General features: G+C 34.9%; 4 protein-coding genes across 4 annotated transcripts in view; 1 reads left to right on the top strand and 3 right to left on the bottom strand.

The window, feature by feature from the left end:
* Positions 1–858, bottom strand: part of LOC137658270 (uncharacterized) — a 5,696-nt gene extending 4,838 nt beyond the window's left edge. Inside the window, exon 1 of the mRNA XM_068392944.1 lies at positions 91–858. Coding sequence (XP_068249045.1) covers positions 91–852 — 762 coding nt within the window. The 5' untranslated portion in view covers positions 853–858. The remainder of the gene's footprint in view (positions 1–90) is intronic.
* A 1,775-nt stretch (positions 859–2,633) lies between these two features.
* Positions 2,634–4,430, bottom strand: LOC137658269 (GATA zinc finger domain-containing protein 8-like). The gene is made up of 3 exons (XM_068392943.1): positions 3,551–4,430; positions 3,130–3,221; positions 2,634–2,778 (listed from the first exon to the last, which is right to left on the bottom strand). The coding sequence occupies exons 1-3, from the start codon at positions 4,280–4,282 to the stop codon at positions 2,706–2,708; spliced, it is 897 nt and encodes a 298-aa protein (XP_068249044.1). The 5' UTR covers positions 4,283–4,430; the 3' UTR covers positions 2,634–2,705.
* An 8,216-nt stretch (positions 4,431–12,646) lies between these two features.
* LOC137658267 (putative uncharacterized protein DDB_G0279653) lies at positions 12,647–17,724 on the bottom strand. Its single transcript, XM_068392940.1, has 4 exons — positions 16,435–17,724; positions 14,347–14,553; positions 13,261–13,370; positions 12,647–13,001 (listed from the first exon to the last, which is right to left on the bottom strand). The coding sequence occupies exons 1-4, from the start codon at positions 17,368–17,370 to the stop codon at positions 12,920–12,922; spliced, it is 1,335 nt and encodes a 444-aa protein (XP_068249041.1). The 5' UTR covers positions 17,371–17,724; the 3' UTR covers positions 12,647–12,919.
* Positions 17,725–17,825: 101 nt separating this feature from the next.
* LOC137658268 (uncharacterized) overlaps positions 17,826–22,500 on the top strand; it is a 15,904-nt gene continuing 11,229 nt past the window's right edge. The window contains exons 1-3 of the mRNA XM_068392941.1: positions 17,826–19,269; positions 20,221–20,424; positions 21,038–21,169. Coding sequence (XP_068249042.1) covers positions 18,412–19,269; positions 20,221–20,424; positions 21,038–21,130 — 1,155 coding nt within the window. The 5' untranslated portion in view covers positions 17,826–18,411 and the 3' untranslated portion in view covers positions 21,131–21,169. The remainder of the gene's footprint in view (positions 19,270–20,220; positions 20,425–21,037; positions 21,170–22,500) is intronic.

Genomic DNA, 22,500 nt, shown 5'->3' with positions numbered 1-22,500 from the left:
CAAAAATGTTTCAGTCATTAAAGAGGGCCTTCGCTTTTTATAACATCTCCCATACATGATGAAACTAAGATAACAAAATTCATATCTTACCTGGTTAACATTATTACTATTGACGTTTAGGTTAGCATTATTATTATCAATGTTGTTATTGCTGTTAATGTTGTTATTATTGTTGTTGTTATTGACGTTATTGTTGATATTCAGAACGAGTGCCATGACATTAGCCAGGAAGCTAATATAAGACATAGCGTTACTTCCGGTAAACACAGTGCTTGTGCCATCTCTTCTTCTGCAAGGTCGACTGGACTGTTTGCGTCGGTAGATGGCATTGGGCGGAGCCTGCCTCGCCTGGCGTTCTGTTATCTTATGGATATCTAATGAGTTATTCACGTCATTCAGATCGGCGAGTATTGGCACACTATCAAGATGCTGGTCATCACCACCTGTTGAAACTTCCACTTGTAGCCACTGAGGTCCCTGGAATTTTTCAAGGAGACTTTTGTTTAGTCCGCTGGCTTCTACGGCTTCACCGTTAGTTTTTGTCCGGGAATGATCACGTCTCAGTGACGTCCCCTTGAGCGAGGCTTTAGTAAGGCCTGTTTTTGTGGTATTTCCAGAACCGTCACGTCGTGTTGATAAATGTTCAGTTGATAGAGAAACGGAATTGATTTCTTTTATAACATAATCCCACTCGATTTCGAAGATTTCAAGCATTTCCTCCAATTCCTTTTCAATCTGAGCTGTAACGTCTCTATCACTCATCTGACGCAGTGCGTCAAAATTAATCGGAGACGTCGAGGCCCAAGAGGCTTCAATGAATAAAATATTAAAGGTCACGAGTGAAATTAACATAGCTATCGACGCTTTAAACGTATCACCAAGAGTTTTGATAACAACGGAACCTAACCAATAGAACTACCACGCATTTCTGATATCAACAAGTTTCCCTCCTGAACTTCTGCGGGCTCAACAGCGACGCTCCTCTTGGAAGTGTTGCCAAAGACTCGCATGACTTATTAACCTACTTTAACAATCTACATAGCGTACGTTCATGTGCGTGTATGTACTGACAGTGAGCTCTAACCCTGAGAAACATTTAAACCATCTGTTGCTATTTTAGTTATGTATCTGTTCAGGTTTCAATAGTTTTTTATGTTCATGCATATGAGATTTCAAAAGTCCCAGTTAGGTTTTTAGTTTTCAAATGGTATTGTGAAGCAGGCCTCTTTAGTATTTATTGGTACTTGTGTAATATGTTACTGTGCCATTAAAATAAAACAGAAACACAGGAACTGTAATACCGATTAAAAACGATTTTCCATGTTGCCATATTTACTGATCCCTGTCTATAAGTATAGACAGTATATTTAACCATCTGTTTGCTATTTTTTTTTATTCATGTCCTTCCTTCTATTCTCCTTTTCATATTTAGATATTTGGTTCAACATGGGTTTACTTTGGAAGCAAATTGCTTATGATGAAAATTATAATAATCATAGTAATAACATTGCATAGGTAATAGGTTGGCCATGGCACCAGCCACCCGTTGAGATACTACCGCTAGAGAGTTATGGGGTCCTTTGACTGGCCAGACAGTATTACATTAGAATTTTCTCTCTGGTTACGGTTCATTTTCCCTTTGCCTATACATACACCGGAATAGTCTGGCCTACTCTTTACATATTCTTCTTTGTGCTCATACACCTGACAACACTGGGGTTACCAAACAATTCTTCTCCCAAGGGGTTAACTACTGCACTATAATTGTTCAGTAGCCACTTTCCTCATGGTAAGGGTAGAAGAGAGACTTTAGTTATGGTAAGCAGCTCTTCTAGGAGAAGGACACTCAAAAATCAAACCATTGTTCTCTAGTCTAGGATAGAGCCATAGCCTCTGTACCATGGTCTTTCAATGTCTTGGGTTAGAGATCACTTGCTTTAGGGTACACTCGGGCACACTATTCAATCTGATTTCTCTTCCTCTTGTTTTGTTAAAGTTTTTATAGTTTATATAATAATAATAATAATAATAATAATAATAATAATAATAATAATAATAATAGAAAATCTATGGTTCTGTTGATAAGGGTTGTGGTGGCCTATTGGAAACATCAATGTCTGTCGATCGCCAGACTGGGGTTCGAGTCCCGCTCAAGCTCGATAGTTTCGAGTAGTGTTTGCAACTTTACCATCCTTGCGAGCTAAGGATGGGGGGATTTGGGGGACCCTATACTATAAGTCTACTTGCTGAGTCATCAGTAGCCATTACCTGACTCTCCCTGGTCCTAGCTTGGGAGGTAAGGGTACTTGAGCGCTGATTATGTGTGTATGGTCAGCCTCTAGGGCATTGCCACTGTCCCTTGCCTCTGCCATTGATCAGTGACCTTTAAACCCCACGCTTGTTATTCAAAGTGACTGTCAATATTGCAATATTCTTTTTATTTTTTTTTTTTTTTGCAATTATTCATTTATCAATTCTTTACTCATTTTATTTCTGAGTAGCAACAGCAAACAATTGCCTTAAAATAGATAATGAAAGACAATCATACCATATAAAATTTAATGAATATGAAGAAAGATACAAGCAGATTATCGTAACACAGTAATTGGAAAAATGTGTCGGTTTGAAAAGGAATCATTTATTGTAAGTAAATTACTCGTAAGTACCGGAAGATGGAATGCCTGGTTCTTACTGCCACTGACGAATTATCTAGGTAGGTAAGCTGGTCCTTCCGTCAGCGCCTTCGTCAGGATATCGATGGTACTTATGAAGTGGCTGCTGTTAAGGAAGATGAATAAACAATTTTAAGGACTCTCTCTCTCTCTCTCTCTCTCTCTCTCTCTCTCTCTCTCTCTCTCTCTCTCTCTCTCTCTCTCTCTCTCTCTCTCTCTAAGTATTATAGCAGAACATTTCATTATTAATTTGCGCTCTCTCTCTCTCTCTCTCTCTCTCTCTCTCTCTCTCTCTCTCTCTCTCTCTCTCTCTCTCTCTCTCTCTCTCTCTCTCTCTCGATATTTGATCAATAATTTACGGCGTCAATTCCCTTAGATGTCGGGATGTCAAAAAATCCAAATCAATCAGTCAATCAGCAATAACTTAGTGTGCAAAATAAATGGCTTTATATCTCACCTTACTGGCTGTACACATCGGTGTGCATTGTAAGATCTCTTAAAATCCTTTGCGGTTCGTCTTTTCCGGCGTCCAGGTGGCATGATGTTAATCTGGAGCAGAAGAAGAGTCAAAACATTAGATTCCTCTGTAACTCGAAGTCTCGAACCGTGTAGAACTGATATACATCTTCGGTTATATTTAAGCAACACTGGGTGTGGTTGATACTTGGCTGGGTGACCAACAAGGGGAGAAATTTTATTGAATTGTGAGCAGTGGTAACTTCAATGAAACATTAAACTATTGGATACGCATGAATACGAAAAACGAAACCTCCATGCGTATCTTAAATACGTATGGCAGCGTTTAATAAGAGGGTTTGAACTGATAATAATGTTAGGAAATATGAATGATTAAAGTAAAAAATAATAGCTCTTGATACCTGATTAGCATTGTTGGCATTCAGGTCCGTATTAACATTGTTGTTTTGTACGTTGTTGTTGTTATTATTATTGTTGTTGTTATTGTTATTATTGATGTTGTTGTTGATGTTGAGAATAAGGGCGCTCATCGTCACTAGGAAGCTCATGTAGTTAAGAGCGTTAGCCCCGGAGAAAATAGAAGCGGACCCTGTCCCCATACATCGTCGGATCTGCTTTTTCTTCAAGAATAAATTTTCAGGCGCTACTGATCTTCTCTTGACGCCAGAGCTTTCATGGCGTGGAAATCCCGTAGACTTCAACCAATAGCCTCTTTCTTTTGAACTGACCTCTCTTGTGGTTGGGGTGTTGACGATTCCAGGTATCGACTTACCTTTGTTCTTATTATCTGTATATAATATATTTAAAATGTATGCGTTGTTGCCGTTGTTTGCGTTACCAATTCTCGAGGTTACGTTGTCATTAGAGCCATGATTTTCGTAATTTTTCATGTCCATGGTGCCATTTGCAACCGTAACGTTACTTACAGAAGCGTGGGTTTCGTTATTCTTGGACTGATCCTGGGTGGGCATCATTTCTTCAAAATCTTCCCAACTTTCAGAAAACACTTCCAAGAGTTTTTCCATCTCTAATTTCATAATGGTTTCTACACCAATATCATTCACTACTGTAATTTTGCAGCTTATTGCTACTACCAACGACAGAATTAAGGGAATGCTATAAGTTATCTTCATATTTTTGAGTCTCAAGAGCAATGCTGATTTACATATTTAACACATATCTATTATATTTAGATAATGAGTACACTATTAGAATTACACTACCACTTTCACGATGGTCTCAACAGTTTCTGTACATCTTCAAAACCACCTTTGGACGATACACTTGGGAAATCTCTAGGTTTAATTCGGACAGTCACCGACAGAGGGCTGAATGGAGTGTCTGTTGACCTAAATTCGTTACGGCTCTGAGGAAATTCAAAACCCCTCCCCACAGACACGTAGAGAAATTCGAAAAAAATAAGAAATTTTGTATGATTTTGTGATGAAAAGGAAAGATATTTCGCTGCGTTTTGAGAAAGATGATAATACTAAAGAATTATTAATTAAACCTCGGAGATTTCCTTTAAATAGTTGAAAAAAAGTTAATTATTTTGTGAAAAAGAGAAAAAATGTTTTCATTTTGAAAAGAGGATAAAAGAAGATATTTACGTAAAATAAAACCTCTGCTGTTTCTTAAAGGCTATGCCGCCAACAACTGCAGGAATTGACAGGCATTAAAATAAGGAAGGTATTATGAAAAGAACTCTACCGTTATCATATCAGAAATATGACAAGCTTAGAATTCGAATGATATATTCCATTGTCGGTATGAGGTGAAGGAGTCAAGGCCTTATAAACGGCCATTTTTATCAAATGATAAAAAATGCATTGCATTTCGAAATACATTTAGTATTGTTCGATTTTCGTAATAGAAAAATGTAAACAAGACTGCGTCAGTGTTTGAATAAAGTGGAGAAGTTTAAGTTAGTACACACATTCCATTTAATACATACATGCGAGTATGTACGTACAATAATACCTAGGCTACATACACACAAAATTAACAACAAATGCGCCGTTTCTAGTCCACCGTAGGATAAAGGCCTCAGATATGTCCCTATTCATCTCTGGGGTTTGGCCAGTTTTATCCCCTCGCTGGCCACTGCTGATTGATGATGTTGAGAGACGTTTGTCTGTTTGCTCACAGCAAACCAACCTATTATAGCTAGTACAGCTTTGCTGATTATGGCGATGCACATATCATGCCACCATGGTAAGGTATCCCCAATCAGAAAGGGATACTTACAAAAGTAAATAATCGCATATGCGTATGTAAGAGTATCTTCGAAATGACAATGTTCTCATAATGGAGTTATGATAACCATCACCTGAACTTCATGAAGTCAGAGAATTTCCAAATTATTATAGTATTCATATTCCTGTAAAAAAAAAAAGCCATCGTCCACGTCTTATACAACAGATATTATAAATCCGACGCAAAATCCATCAATCAGAGTTTCATGGAAAGATAATTCAGTGTCATTCAATCAGAAGAAATGACCATCATAACCGAAAGATCTATAATTTGGTGTCAAAGAACCCGAGATATGCTCCTAGCACTTTCTTCCAGGAACAACTCCAGAACTGATGGGTCTCGCTAATAATCAGGTTGCGTGCATTACGTCACGGTTATCAAATGTCTTCCTGAGCCGAATACCTTCGTGGCGTAGCTAGGAGCGATTAGCGAGCGGCGAATGAAAGAATGCTTCGTGTTCTAAGGGGGTCATGATTTTGGTTACTTCATTAGCTTCGCCAAGGAGATTATCTTTTCACATGCGTTAATTTATTTAGTAGTTTACGCGACCCGTCAAAGATGACTGTTAAACATTTAGATAGATATGCTCAGACGCGCATACACTGATACAACCCTTCCCACTCTCTTTTATAACTACAACCCCTTTCACTAAGGTATGACTACTACTCTCCCTGAGCGTGACCATATATATATATATATATATATATATATATATATATATATATATATATATATATATATATATATATATATATATATATATATATATGGTAGTAGGACAGAATGCCTAATGACATAATACCTAAGGACAGAATGCCTAAGCACAAAATGCCTAATTCCTCAACATGGACAAAATGCCTAACTGACATAATGCCTATTGGACAAAATGCCGAATGGGCAAAATGCCTTCCAGACAAAATGATCTTATTTAGAATTTTTAAATAAATCATTCGAAATTAGTAAAGAACTTATAGTTAAACCCCATATAACTACCCAACAAGCTGTTGTTCATTTTACTTTTCTTTTTGTACTTTGAAAGGCAAAAATATTTACACTTTTACTCAAACAAATTTCTTTATCAATCATTAAATTTTTGTAAGAAACCCTCCAGTCCAAAATGGAAATCATCACTAGTAACAAAGGACGAAAAAAACTAATATTTGAAGGGTATGCATACACCGTTAACAGGAGAAAAGAAGGACGTGCATATTGGAGGTGTGAAAAACGTGCTTTGTGTAGTGCTAGTATAATCACTTGTAATAATTTAATTGAAAAAAAAATCTAACAATCATTCGCATCCACCAGATGAAGCACGCATGAGTGCAAGTTATGGAAAATATGAAAGACCGCACTCGTAAATCTGATGAAGCTACATCTTCGATAACTAATCACTACACAAGATGTGTCATTAAGCATATGCGGTGCTTTGCCGGTGGAAGATTCCCTTGCACGTAGTGTAAGATGTATAAGGATTCGTGAAAGTGCCCATGAAGATTTATCGATAACTACAAAAGGTGAACATTTTTTATGGAATGAATCAGAAAGTGTGCATATTTACACAACTAGAAAGAATTTGAAAATCTTGAAGAGCAAGAACAAGTGGTTAAGTGATAGCACTTTTAACTGTGTACCAGTCGGAAAACAATTGTATACGTTGCATTATGTTGTTTCTCAAAGTAAAACATTACCATTAGTATACTGTGTTGCAGCTAGTAAAGATGAAAAAATTTATGATACAATATTCGAGTTCCTCAAAGAGCAGAGCCTTTTCCCAGAGTCTGTGACTCTTGATTAAGAACAAGGAGCAATAAAAAGATTAAAGAAATATTTTCCAAATACTTCAATTAATGGCTATTTCTTTCATTTCAGTCAATGCCTTTGGCGCAAAATACAAAATCTTGGTCTTCAGCGCTGGTACACAAATTATTACAATGCTTTCATAATGAAACAAATACAAGCCTTAGGTTTTGTTCCTCCAGAGGATGTGGCTGATCTTTTTCACAAACTTACGAAAAACACACTATATTTAGCCTGAAATGCAGAGTAGTTCTCTTTTTTTTATCCCTTTTTAGATGTTTTGTCCATTAGCCCATTAGCCATTTTGTATGTTAGGCATTTTGTTCATTAGGCATTATGTCTGTTAGGCATTTTGTCCGTGTGGAAGGATTAGGCATTTTGTCCTTAGGCATTCTGTCCTTAGGCATTATGTCATTAGGCATTTTGTCTGCTCACGAGATATATATATATATATATATATATATATATATATATATATATATATATATATATATATATATATATATATATATATATGCTAGGCGGTACATCTTAGCAATCCATGTTTGCCAACGGTTATACTCGTATAAGCGGATGAGCAACTTGGCGGAGTAATGAGAGCTTTGGATGGAGAGGAAATGCTCCCCTAAATCTCGGTGAAGTCACTAGCCGCAGGGTGACGGATTGGGTTTAAGGCTATGGACGAACTGTCTTTTCGGCTTTTACTCTTGATGCCTGGCGGTTGATCTTACTAGAATGAGTATGGACGGGCAGGGGCCCCTTGCACATCACAAGTATTATTATTATTATTATTATTATCATTATTATTATTATTATTATTATACACTAGATTCATTCACAGTCACCATATGGTATTCATTCACAGTCACCATATGGTAAAGGAAAACTTTGGTCCGTAGACTTGAATAAAATTGTGACAATCTTCATTGTTTTGAAATCTTTGATTGCTCTTTCTATTTTTTTTTTTTTTTTTTACTTATGTGTTTGTTGGAGAGATCACGTAGACCTCTAAATTAGGGAAATGTGACTATAGCATCCGTCATTTACAATATCTGACTGCTTTTGACATTATCATTGCTCTTATTATTGTCTTACCGTATGGAAATAAATAAGTCTACTGTTTTCTGTTTTTTTTTTTTTCTTTTTCAAAACGACATAGAAGGATATGGTTTCATGTGTCCAGGCACTCATATAAAAGTTTTAGAATTAAACCCATGAGTTTAAGTTTCGTAGTTTTCCATTCCTGATCTAATTTCAAGTGGAAGGGTTAACAATGCCAATTGCGTTTTTCTTTTTCTTTCATCAACGAAGAAAATGTAGATAATAAATAAAAGAAATAGAAAAAAATCAAGAAAAGGGTGACTTGCACTTTTAAGTTCCAGCTTATCATAATCCTTTCCAAATAATTAGTAAGATATCTATATTTTACCAATTGATAGACTAATATATTTGGTATATCTATCTATCTATCTATCTATATAGAAGTCTATATATACGTGTTTGTTAAAGAGATAACTGTAACAGACGTCAGCCTTGCAGGTCACAGAGGAATTTTGAAATCAGGCTATTAGACACATGTCATTATTCCTAACAGTCTTCTTGTGTCTACCATGACATGATTCCCTGCTCAGGTCAATGGCATTGCAGTCGATTTATCAGGAAACGAACCCAAATTGCCAATCTCTGACCCAAGATAGATCTCTGAAGTTTCTTGTTCATTTTAGTAAGTGTAAAAGAGACTCTTTAGCTATGGTAACAGCTCCTCTAGAAGGACACTCCAAAATCAAACCATTTTTTTTTTTTATTAGTTTTGGGTAGTCCCATGGCCTCTGTACCACGGTCTTTCACTGTCTTAGGTTAAAGTTGTCTTCCTTGAGGGTAGAATCGGACAAGATATTCTAGCTGTTTCCTTATTTCCTTTCCTCACTGGGCTATTTTCCCTGTTGGAGCCCTTCGGCTTATAGCATATTGCTTTTCTGAGTAGGTTTGTATCTTAGCTAGTAGTGGTAGTAGTAGTAGTAGTAGTAGTAGTAGTAGTAGTAGTAGTGGTAGTTGTAGTAATAATAATAATAATAATAATAATAACACTTGTATTTGGATAAATTAAGGAAGAAAGACAGTAAATTTAGCTATTTATGAATATGTGCTGTTAACACTTATATTCAGTCACTTGTTTCAGTCACAGGTTAAGTAACGTATATATATATATATATATATATATATATATATATATATATATATGTATATGTATATATATATGTGTATATATGTATATATACACGCATATATATACATATATATATATATATATATATATATATATATATATATGTTCCTGTATTTAAAAAGTGATAATTGAGCAACAAAACCTGGGTTACCGGTTTTTGTTGTAATGCCGACGAAAACTGACAATTCTTTTACGGAAAGAAAAAAACGGAAATCAAAAGAATAATTGGTTTTTGCACAGAATTTCAGTGTTCAGAACCCCAAAAGGAAACTGAAATTACATTTTCTGCTTGAATGTAAGAACCATGAAATTTGAAATTAGCATCAAAGTCAACATTAATTGTTTGAAAGCATATGGAAAAGCCCTCATCCTAAAAAGTGAGAGAGAGAGAGAGAGAGAGAGAGAGAGAGAGAGAGAGAGAGAGAGAGAGAGAGAGATGTATTTGTTAATAAGGATCTCCTGTCACTGAATTCAATACAGGGAGAAATCCATATCTTATTTAAGCTCACACTTCTTCCCCAATTGAGACAGATGACGAATTCTTTCTTGTGTCGGTTTATTTGATTCCCGTTAGCTATACAATGAACTGCTGGTCTTCAGTAGTACAGTAGAACGTGAGGTTAGACTCTATCTTATTGCGGTTATAATGTCACCTTATTTTGTGATTTTTATTCATAAACTCTGAGGTCTGATTAATGATTAAACTTGCGGCCCGTCTGTATCAGAATCTTCAATACTTTTATCTATTATTATATTCACTAGTATACGCGATCTGTCAAAAATGAAGGCTAAATATTTAAATAGATATGCAAACACACCCATTAACAAGAGATTCAACCGGTCCCGCCCCCTCCCCAATTCCTAACTACCGCACAACAGTTTGGGCAATTTGTGGGACATTGCGTTCTTCTCCCAGTAGTTACTGCTCAGCGTGACAGGATATGAATTCTATATATATATATATATATATATATATATATATATATATATATATATATATATATGTATATATGTATATATATATATATATATATATATATATATATATATATATATATATATATACCTGTATATATATATATACACACATATATAAATATATATATATATATATGTATATATATATATATATATATATATATGTATATATATATATACAGGTATATATATATATATATATATATATATATATATATATATATATATATATATATACATTACTAGCTAAGCTACAGACCTAGTTGGAAAAGCAGGATGCTATAAGTCTAAGGGCTCCAACAGCGAAAGTAGCCTAGTGATGAAAGGAAATAAGGAAATAAATAAACTACAAGACAAGTAATGAAACTTTTGAAGTAAAATTTTTTAAGAACAGTAATAACACTAAAATAAATCTTTCATAAATAAACTATAAAAACTCCAAAATAACATGAGAAAGAATAATAAGATAAAATAGTGTGCCTGAGTGTACCCACGAGCAAGAGAACTCTATTATGAGACTGTGGAATACCATGGTACAGAGGCTATGGTACTACCTAAGACTAGAGAACAATGGTGTGATTTTGGAGTGTCCTCCTCCTAGAAGAGCTGCTTACAAGGGCTAAAGAGCCTCTTCTACTCTTACCAAGAGGAATGTAGCCACTGAACAACTACAGTGCGGTAGTTAGCCCCTTGAGCAAAGAATAATTATTTGATAATCTCAGTGTTGTCAGGCGTATGAAGGCAGCGGAGAATCTGTAAAGAATATGACAGGCTATTCTGTGTATGTGTAGTTAAAGGAAAAGTGAGCCGTAACCAAAGAGAGGGATCCAATGTACTACTGACATGCCAGTCAAAGAATCCAATAACTCTAGCGGTACTATATCAACAGGTGACTGGAGATATATATATGTACTGTATATACATTATATATATATATATATATATATATATATATATATATATATATATATATATATATATATATATTCATATATATATATATATATATATATATATATATATATATATATATATATATATATATATATATATATATATATATATATACATGCATGCATGCATACATACATACATAGCCAGACAATTATTCTTTATTATATAGGGGATATTATTATTATCATTACTATTATCACTATTATAATATCATTGGTATTTTCAGTGACCATTACTCTGTCCATATATGAAAAATTGAATATAAGATGAAGAAAAGTAGAGTAATATTCAGATCTGGTACCATCTTGGCACTAGGTTACAATTCTATTTACCAGAATGAATTAAATAACTTTCATATACGAAATGTTATTGTAATGTACCAGAGTTTTAAGAAGAGAGAGAGAGAGAGAGAGAGAGAGAGAGAGAGAGAGAGAGAGAGAGAGAGAGAGAGAGAGAGAGAGAGAGAGAGAGAGAGAGAGAATGTAATATGTAAACCATTTAAGAAAAGAGCCGACATTTCTTCCCACATCAACAGGTGGTGTTTTTTTTTGTTTTTTTTTTTTTCATTATTTTCATTTCTTATCTACATTTCACATGTCTTCTTTATAAGCAATTTTTATCGTATACTGGACTGCCTAATCTTGTCTCGAGTTTTCTCCAATTATCTTTTTACAACTTTTATTTCGATTAAAATCAACATTTTACATGGTTGTTAAAGAAATAAGCATCTGGGACCTATTCTTTTACTGGACAAAGTTAGTAAACTTATTTGAATAGTTATAATATACTTCCTGAGATATCTTCTTTTTTCACTTTCTCAATAGTTAGCTAAAATATACAATTATTACATTTTATAATGCCAATAAATTTGCAACATTTCAACCTCTTTTATCAAGTAATTTAGTGAAGATAAATCAAAATACTGAACAAGTTGATTTTTGTTCTGCTTGGTAAATGTGTGAGTTTAATGATCTTTCTATCAGTATATATGAACATTTACCAAGCTGAATGAGAATTCAAAATAAGATCACGTTATTTGACATTAATTACTATACCACAAACTAAGATTTTTCTTGAGATTCTTAATCAATAATATGTAAGGTTATAAAAAGACTTGTTTAACGATAAAGAAAGTCCATCATATTTTAATAAGGTTGATGAAGAAAACATTAATGTGTATATATATATATATATATATATATATATATATATATATATATATATATATATATATATATATATATATATATATATATATATATATAGACATATCCCTTTCTAAGAGGGAATACGTTAATGTGTCGAAAGGGTTTGTGTATCGCCATGATCAGCAAAGCTCCACTAGTCAGGGCCATCCATACTAGGTTGGCTTGCTGTGAGCTATCAGACTAAAGTCTTCCATCACCAATCCACACTGGCAAGCATGATGTTGAAAACTATCCAAACTCCAGACCATGAAATGTCATGTCTTAAGCTTTGTCCTGTAGTCGACTAGAAACGGGTGTATTTGTTATTGTTGTATATACATATATACCGTATATATATTTGAATCTAGAATTCAATTTTGGCGGCATCTTGCTATAAGGAAGTAGCACTCTGAGGAACTGGAGAAAGGAGAGGACACTAGGTTCGAAACCCACCTGGAAGTAAGAAGGATTTGTTATTATTCTCATCGAAGAAATCAATTACTAATTAAATAAAAATTGACGTTCATATACATGACGTAAGTAGCTTTATACGAAATACATGGAACACATGGTCATAGAGAAAAAGGGGCCCAAGAACATGTACATCTGAAAAGCGAGTACCACGCATTACTTCTGGAAGTGCATTTATTGAAGGATATTATGACAGACGTTCCCATTCCAAAGGTGAAAATTCAATCTTAACTCTACATACCTCAAAGACTGCGAAAGAACAGCGGACACTTCATCTCTTCTTCTTGAATATTTAAGCTGAACTTCACAGTAATGCTTCCAACCGCATTCCCCTCTCTTGTCTGTGCTTCCCTGTGTAAAGGCAAAACGTCTGATGATTAGAAAATTGGTTATACGTAAATGCAAATCTTTTTTCTGTCAGTGTCAAGAGAAGGACAGAGCATAAACTGATTTTGAAACTGTAGGTATTTAACGGAAATATTCTCTGAAATCAATCTAAAATCTTCTAGTGTTATGGTTAAATTTAAATTAACTTACATCAGAATGAAGTTATACTTTCATGTAAATTATACAGAAAGAAACCTCTGGGATGTGTGTTCTTAAAACAACAAATTTACATTATTACTGTGCAATCGTGGTACGTACACAAATTTCCGTAATATTCTTATACATAAGAGTTAAATCTGCGGTTCTAAGCAGCTCTACACAAACAATCTTATATCTTTTAGTAACTACCATGCCAATTTTATACAAGCTGTTCATCATAAACAAACTTTATTGACATTAATTATTATTATTATTATTATTATTATTATTATTATTATCATTATTATTGTTGTTGTTGTTGTTGTTGTTGTTGTTGTTTTTATCATTATTATTATAACTAGCTAAGCTACAAACCTATTTAAAAAGGCAGGATGCTACAAGCCCTAGGGCTTCATCAGGGAAAATAGCCCAGTAAGGAAAGGATATAAATGAATTATGTAATGAATTAATAGTATACAATATTCTAAGATCAGTAACAATGTTAAAATAGGTCAACCATATACATAAAGAGAAGCTCATGTCAGCCTGTTCAACATAAAACCATTTGCTGCAAATTTGAACTTCTGTAGTCCCACCGATTCAACACCCTGATTAGGAAGATCATTCCAAAATTTAGTCATAGCAGCAATAAAACTTTCACCAATATAGAAAACTAACCGGGTCATTAGGTGCAAAATGTTATAATGTGTCAGAGAATATGCTGATACAACAATACCCTTCGATTTTATATGAGGGCCCGGTGAACTTCTTTGAAGAAGAACAACATAGAAAAAAAAAATACCTCAGTCCAAGCATCAAACGCCTCGAGAAGAGGGAAGACCATATCTGAAAGCATACACGTAGCGATGGTGGACTGTCTGTGACTGTTGTCAGCTTTATGCACGATCTCTTGCCTAGGAAGACGACTCTCAGACTGTGTTAAGGACAACATTTGCAAAACCCAGTCAGTTATGGAGCGCCTCTTTCTTCCTGGGGGGAAAATGACAACCTGCAAAAAGAGAAAATAACGATGTTATGTTTTTAATATTTGCACTATTTATCAAATAGCTTTGTAATTAGGCAGTATTACATATTCGACAAGAGATGGGACATTACTTTTCTATATTATCGTTAGACTCGAGTGAGAAGGTTATGATACGAGGTATATAGTATATAGTGAAATTCTTCAATAAATTGTACAAGGTTTAAAGGTCGCTCATGAATGGCAGAGGCAAAAGACAGTGACAATGGTCTGGCAGGGCATTGCCCTACATACTGACCATCTATATATATGATCAGCGTCCAAAACCCCTCCCCACCTAAGTTAGTACCAGGGAGGGCCAGACAGTGGGTCCTGATGACTCAGCAGGAATATCTATTGGCTCTTAAAACCCCTCATCCTTGCAGACTCTACAAAAAAACTATTGAGCTTGATCTAGTCTCCAACCCCAGTCCAGCTGATCGCTAGTCAGGCAAGTTTTCAATAGGCTACCACAAGCTTAAGAGATAGACAAGATTATGTTTGAAACCTATCTCAAAATGTTAAGTAGTGAAATAAGGCAAGAAATTTTATCAAATTAATACGAATTTTAGTCTAGAATTATAATAAAGCAGAAGTTCGTGGGTGTCTGTAGAGGAGGGTGACCCAAGAGGTGTATAGTAGCCGTAATCATAATTCAGGTGACAGTTTTCAGTTTCCTTTTCTATTTCACTAAGATACTGATCCTTTCCTACGTTTATACTAATCCTTATCATTGACCAGTAAAGGAAAACGCCCATTTTTTTTATTATTATATCGGAATGTTAAAACAATTTCCATGTAGATTCTTGTTCTATTTTCTTCATGGTATCAAATATTTCAGAAGTATTTAAACTAGATATTCAATCATGTTATTTTCAAAAGCATGGTAAGTTCGTGTCAAATATTTCATCTTCAATTATCTACAGACGGCTTGGTATACTGCATTAAACGGACTGTTGGATAAAATCTTTTAAAAGCTCAGAAGGAAAAATACCTGAGATGGAAGAGGATGACAGGAATATCAACTTTTTTTTATATAACTTCCCTCAGGCATTGCACAGTAAAAAGTTTGTTTTGGCATATCCTCACACAAAAAGAGAGAAACTATTGATATGAAAAAGAAAAAAAAAACGGGAGAATCGTTTGACATTTTGCCATGTTGCTATTATTGTTAATAATAAAAGTGTATACATTCTACATAAGACATAAAACATAACTTTATATAAGGGATAAAAACATTCGAAATTGTTAAACCAACAATTAACCGAAAAACACGAATAACTATACTAATGAAAATTTAGCAAAAGAAGAAAAAATAACAAGAAGACTATGTATTGTAGACCCTGGTTCAATGCTTATTAGTAAAACAAACCGCAAGTTCTTATTTATTATAATATGGTGGTTAATAACCACAATTTCCCGCAAATTTTGAATGACATAGAGGTCTTGCCATATAACGTGCAATATATTTTAGATCAATTCACTTTATCTAAGTAATGGATCCGTTACTTGTTTATAGAATTACTATCCTTTCTGATTATATGTGATGGAACATTTTTTTCTTTAACTAGGAAACAGGTTTATCTAGTTTAATTATTACTGATCATAAAATATTTTATATCAATTATTCATTACTTCTCATCTAGTTTACTTCTTTTCTGATTTCTTTTCCTCACTGGGCCATTTTTCTGTTGAAGCCCTTGAGCTTGCAGCATTCTGCTTTTCCAACTAAGGTTTTAAATTAGCTAATAATAGCACGGAAGTAGTAGTAGTGGTGGTAGTAGTGGTAGTAGTAGAAGTAGTAGCAGTATAGTAGTAGTAGATGATGATAATGATGATGATACCGGCCCTCTGAGACACTCTACATACCTGATTAGCATTTTGTGTATTGGTGTTCGAATTCACATTGTTATTTGACAAATCGTTGTTGTTATTGAGGTTATTGTTGTTGTTATTATTGTTGATATTGTTGTTGATGTTGAGTATGAGCGTGATAACGCCGGTGACAAAAGTGAGGTAGTTAAAAGTGTTGAACCCTGCCAGCATGCCATTGACATCCGCACATTTTCTCTTCTTCTTGTCTCCTGGCATGTAAATAACAGGGACTTTGGAGCTGTCTCTGGCGTGGCGCGAAGGATGGAATTCTTCGTCTGCTGAATGACTCTCATTTTTCCCAGAGGCCTTCTGAAGATGAGTTACGTCTTGATGATAGTTCTTATCGTTCATGACAATTCTATCGCTGGCAATAGTCATGTCACTTTTCTGTGGATTGATATTCTGTTGATCTCTGGGAAATCTGTGCTTCGTGTACGTTTGTTGATGGTTGTCCAGAGCTTTCCTCTGGATAGGGGCTTGGCGTCCTTGCTTCGGAAACCTGGTCGCCTGGAGTTGCTTTTGATGTGAGAACTGCGATGTTTTTCCGTCGGTCTCTGTATCCTTAGCCACTAATACATCGTCATGACTTGACTGCATTTTTACATTAGGAATACGACTGGGCAAGTCGTCATTTCCTTTCACCCTTTTGCAAGAAGTCTCCCTTCCACAACGATCCCCATCAGATAGAGGTTCTTTGGCAGACAATAAATTCTCTTTCACAAAAACCTCTCCAATATCAGTGATGTTTCCTGTTTCTGTGAGGAAATGCCAGTCCCTCAAGTAGAGTTTCAGCATAACCTCAAAATCGAAGCCCAGTTGCTTGAGTTCCTGGTCGCTCAACTCGGTCGTGGATGTGATGTCAACTGCAGAGGTGACTTCGTTTTGAGAATGTGATGTCAGTAGACAGATAACAAAAAGGAAACTTCTCATTTCTGACAGGTGCACTTAATGAAAACAATTACCAGATAAGGCTTAAATACATCAACATTATTTTTTTATCTTGATAAAGTCTGATTATTTTCCTTCACAATCCGAGTTCGTGAAAGATTTCCATTCTTCAAGTGGATCTCCGTTGTAATAAAATTCAAAATAACGAAGAATAATATTAATATTTTCCCTTTAATAAAACCACTCGCTTCGAAATAATGTAACAGAAATTTGCTTTTAGAGGTAACTGTCCAACAAGACTAAAATTCGCAAGTTCCCAACGGTCAGGAATGTCAGTAAAGCCGAGGGGCGTGGACAAATCCAGATAAGTATGAAGAGGAGTTTCGAGTGGGCGGGGCAAGTAGCTTTCTTATCAAAGGGGGTGTGTTTTCGTCCATGCTATTCAGAGGTATATTTAAGGGAGTTTATGGCCATATTATTACCTATAAGTCTAAAGTACGTAACCCATATTACAGTTATTTTGAACTTTAAGACGAACGGGGTTGATGAATGACCCAATTTAATTCTTTGCTCAAAGTCTTCGCCTCGCTTCCTATTTGAGAAGCTTTTGTGTGGAACATGAATGAGAAGTTACGTGGTTCAGTTGGTAGTGTAACTGTTCGTGTATTATTCATATGCGAAGCCTCTTTCGATCTCAGTGACACAGCATTATAAGCAGAACAGACTGGGACTATTGTATGGTTGTAATTTACTTGCATTTCTGAAAATTATAAGGAATTCCTTCTATTCAGCATCTCCCATACACAACAGAAAGAGAAAAGGCAAAGAGAATTTGTAATCTTGATATCAGAAATAGACGCGATGCTATGACAAAAATTACTATGCACTGAGAAAGAAGAGTCGGTCTTTGAGATCACAGCCATGACCGATTGTGTGTGAGATTCACTGGAAACTCCTTCTACCAAACGTTTAGTTACATACAACTCCAAGTCAGAGGTGCTGTTCTTGTTTGTAAATATCTTTAGTCTATCTTGTGAAATACGTCGAAACGAAAAACTTCGTCTCGTAACTCGCTATAAAACAATGGCAAGAAGTGGTTGTTTCAGATTAGTTGGCCTAGTTATTTTGATTACAGGTCTAGTTGTGGCATTGCCCAGAAATGAAAGGACGAAGGAAGAACAAGGAGGAAGAAATGAAGATCAAAATGATCTTAATTTGGAGGAGAACTACCGAAAAATAGCCTATGATCTTGAGGTGATTTTACAGCAATATCTTCGAACGTGGAACTTTTTGACGGAAACAAAGTCAGTTTTTGACGAAGGGGAAGTAATTGACAAAAACTGGTTTATCGCATATGATGATGTAGATATTCCCCATTTGCGAGGGGATATTAGTTTTCCTTTTAATAAGAGTGTTATCGTGAATGAAGTAGAAAACAGAGACGATAATACTGTAATCACATGCAATAATTTTGACACCCAGAATACTCACTCAAAAAAGTGGAAATGTAAAGTACGCGTTCAAAAGAATACTATCGCCTGGAATAAAACTGTCAAAGAACGCTATCCCACTATAGATGTTAAAGAACGCAAAAGTGTTATCTTAAGGGATGATGAACCCTCCTTAAACGAACAAAGACACGCTGAAGGGAAAAAGTTGAGGAAAAGAAGTGGCGAATTAAAACGAACGGAAAGATCTGCAGGAATTCCTGTCATGTACATGCCCGGAGAAAAGAAGAAAAGGCAGTGCGTGGCAGCGGGTGGTATCTTCTCCGGTTATAACGCCCTGAGCTATCTGAGCTTCATAACTGGTATTCTGTCTCTCATCTTGAATGTCAACAATAATATCAACAACAACAATAATAACAATAATCTTAATGATAACAACGACATCAGTAATAACAACGTTGACGCCAATTCCAACAGCCAGACCGCTAACCAGGTGAGACTAAAAAAAAATGTTGAGATTAGAATCTGTCAATTATGTACAGTTTCCTTCTGCTTCTTTACATATAACTAGTGTACGCAACCCGTCGAAAGGGATGTCTTAATATTTACCATATGCACCCACACAAATTCCACCCTTCTCATACCCTCCCTCTTTCCTAACTACAATCCAATGTAGAGTGTGTGGTTTCCGAATGTACGACCTCTCGTGTTTTATATATACATATATATATATATATATATATATATACAGTATATGTATATATATATATATATATATATGTATATATATAATTCAGACACTTATTATATAGGGGAGATTACCTAACCATTGCTTTGAAAAATATAGTCATATTTGTACATTATGGAAGAATGGAAAAATAGTGAAGGTAGAAATGTTGGATATGAATTGCACATCTTTACTAAAGAGATTTCTTTCATTTACGTTATTTCTAATTTTTTCACGTTTTGTCTTATCGAAGGGTTGTATCGAGGTTGTATTCCCTTGTTAATTATCCTAAACAAACATTCTGATAAATTGCTTTATGTCACTTTTCCAGCGAGACAGGGTTACAAATTACTCAATTCCTTCCAATTTTACTTTTTTTTTTCATAAAGAGAATATCAGAAAAATATAAAACCCTTACAGGGCTTTAGAAACTCATATCAACATCGAATTATCAATGTCTCTATGTTTCCTTATTTCCTTTCCTCTCTGGACTATCTTTCCCTGTTGGCGCCCTTTGGGCTTGGGCTTATAGTATCCTGCTTTTCCATGTAGGGTTGTAGCTTAGCTAGTAGTAGTAGCAGCAATTATGCAATTCGAATGGGCTATAATTCAAAACAAAAGCTAAATGAGACCAACAGTGAGCACATACGATGAAAAAAACGGCCCTCTTGAATAATACTTCAATCATCATTAACTCATGTTTTGTACATTTGCCAGATCGTTGTGTTTCCTCCAGGAAGGAAAAGGAGATCATTTGCCGACTGGTTGCTACAGTCTGTGAATTTATACGCATCTACTGCAAAATCTGGCGATGTGAAGAAACTGGCCACTGATGATAGAGAGAAATCTACAAATTCCGCCAGCCATCATATTATTGATGGCATGACGAAGGGGCTTAGACTCATGGTTTCTGCCATATTGGTAAGTTTTGATATCATTTTCTTTCCTATTTTTAGAAGATTCAGTGTTGTATTATTCATAGAAAGTCACAAACTAACAAAATTTAATAAATTAGGTAATTAATAGAGAGATGCACTTATGATTTATTCAAATCCATTATTAAAGAAAAAAATATAGTCTAAAGATCAGTGCAAAATATTATTTCTGGCAAGAATTGCATCAAGTTTTTAATCATTATGGTGAAATTCATATTACAAAGATTTTTGGCTGCAGTATATAGATAAATAAAATAGGAAAAAAGGTCCACATTATTATGGGAAAGGCCACAAAAACGCCCGTGCGACAAACTTCGGGTGAATATAGAAGTATATCCTACCTACTATTTTTTCGAATAAAATAGATTGAATTAAGCATAGACTAGATTTTCTGGATTAGGAGAAAAGCATACGAGGAGATTGAATGTAGAAAGTATTACTGACATTTTATTTTACCATGCAACACTGATTTATAAGAAAAAAAAAAAGCATGCGTATGGATTAATGTGTTAAATTTCAGTTCTTTCGTCTATAAATTCTTGGTCTTTCCAATTCCACACATTATAGCTATAAAACTTTTTTTTTTCTTTCTTTTACAGAATAACATCGACTCAACTCTCAAAAGAAATGGATATGACATAACAAAAGGAGTGAGTGACGGCATGAACCCCAACATACGAAAGGAAAACTAGTAACATCGCACCTCAACTCCAAAATGCAGCTGCCTACTGGTAAGGTTAACTGAACTTGATATATGTAAATATTCGGGTTTTGACACATCTCTTTCTTTTGGCAAGGACGTTACAAAGTGATCAGGAGAAGCCATAAAATAGGCTGGAAGAAATTTCTTCAAATCTCCAAGCTACCAGCTGACCCAACTGATAGAATTTCATTCGATTTGTCCTTCAGATTTGGGGATCCCCATGTGCGATCTCAATGCAAGGCAGAAATATATATCAATTACACATGTGATAGTATTGATTGCGGTTATCATTATTACTATTGTTATTATTATTTAAAAGGTTACACAATTAAGTCTGTCAGAACCAAAAAATATATTTCTTGGGGGTTTCGTCCTTTTCTAATAGTTTTATCTGTTCTGTTTTTATATTGAGCACCTCCCTGGTGCCAAGAATAACAACAGATCAAATACTATACTTACAAAGTGCTTCAGTAATTCTGTAGTTTTACCTGACCTTTTAACATCATTCGATTGTTTTTAAGAAACCCAACTAAGAAAATTTGTTTCAACAGATAGCTGTAAAATATCTTCAGCTCGTCACAAGCACTGTAAACCGTTAGAGAGAGAGAGAGAGAGAGAGAGAGAGAGAGAGAGAGAGAGAGAGAGAGAGAGAGAGAGAGAGAGAGAGAGAGAGAGAATATGTTAGAAAATAAGCAAAGGTAACGCCACTCTTAACCAAGGTAACCACAAAGCAATACTTCCTTTTTATAGCTCGGATGGTCAAGAGTCCATCTCAGGTCATGGACTAACCGCTTGTTTTACGGTCCACGGACCAAGTAGCTTTATTGCATGCAATAAGAGAGACAAGAAAAGTCCACAGAGAACATAGTTACAAAACCATAACTCGAGGCATTTAACCTTGTAATTATGTCAAAGACATTTTTAAAGCGGGTCTTCTCCGACAGGTGTAGAAGTGTCATACCAGAATTAGTCCTCTAGGGTACACATAGTAATTGGACATAAAGTGGAGAACTAATAGATAATTTACTGAGTTTAAGTGATTAAATCCTAACTTTATGGAGGGAAATTACTGTAATGACCGTAATATTACGAAGTAAAAAAGGAAATGGATTATTACACAGATATGTGCACTTGTATTTCGAGATATTAATTAAAAGCGATGCAGTAATATATTATCCAGTTTAGTAGAGTTTTGGTCATCAAATAATATGATCAAAGAGCGGATGCTCACAAAGTAAAGAGATTACCCTTTTGATTAGAAAATAGAGACAGGAGATAATTGGCTGCGATAAGAAAAATAACAGGAGTAACACGTTTTAGTTTAAACCAGCCTTGTGATGGCATGGGCTCTTGCTTCGA

Source organism: Palaemon carinicauda, chromosome 19 (genome assembly GCF_036898095.1).
Source record: "Palaemon carinicauda isolate YSFRI2023 chromosome 19, ASM3689809v2, whole genome shotgun sequence".
NCBI lineage: Eukaryota > Metazoa > Arthropoda > Malacostraca > Decapoda > Palaemonidae > Palaemon > Palaemon carinicauda.
This window is presented reverse-complemented; position numbering and strand designations above follow the sequence as displayed.

What these genes read in the sequence shown, in the direction of transcription:
- LOC137658269 (XM_068392943.1), bottom strand. Translation starts at nt 4,282, where the DNA reads ATGAAGATAACTTATAGCATTCCCTTAATTCTGTCGTTGGTAGTAGCA. An exon ending in ATGCCAACAATGCTAATCAG is followed by an intron (nt 3,222 to 3,550) that starts GTATCAAGAGCT and finishes CTTCTGCTCCAG; the next exon opens with ATTAACATCATGCCACCTGG. An exon ending in CGATGTGTACAGCCAGTAAG is followed by an intron (nt 2,779 to 3,129) that starts GTGAGATATAAA and finishes CTTCCTTAACAG; the next exon opens with CAGCCACTTCATAAGTACCA.
- LOC137658267 (XM_068392940.1), bottom strand. Translation starts at nt 17,370, where the DNA reads ATGAGAAGTTTCCTTTTTGTTATCTGTCTACTGACATCACATTCTCAA. An exon ending in ATACACAAAATGCTAATCAG is followed by an intron (nt 14,554 to 16,434) that starts GTATGTAGAGTG and finishes CTCTTTTTGCAG; the next exon opens with GTTGTCATTTTCCCCCCAGG. An exon ending in GTTCTTTCGCAGTCTTTGAG is followed by an intron (nt 13,002 to 13,260) that starts GTATGTAGAGTT and finishes TCTTACTTCCAG; the next exon opens with GTGGGTTTCGAACCTAGTGT.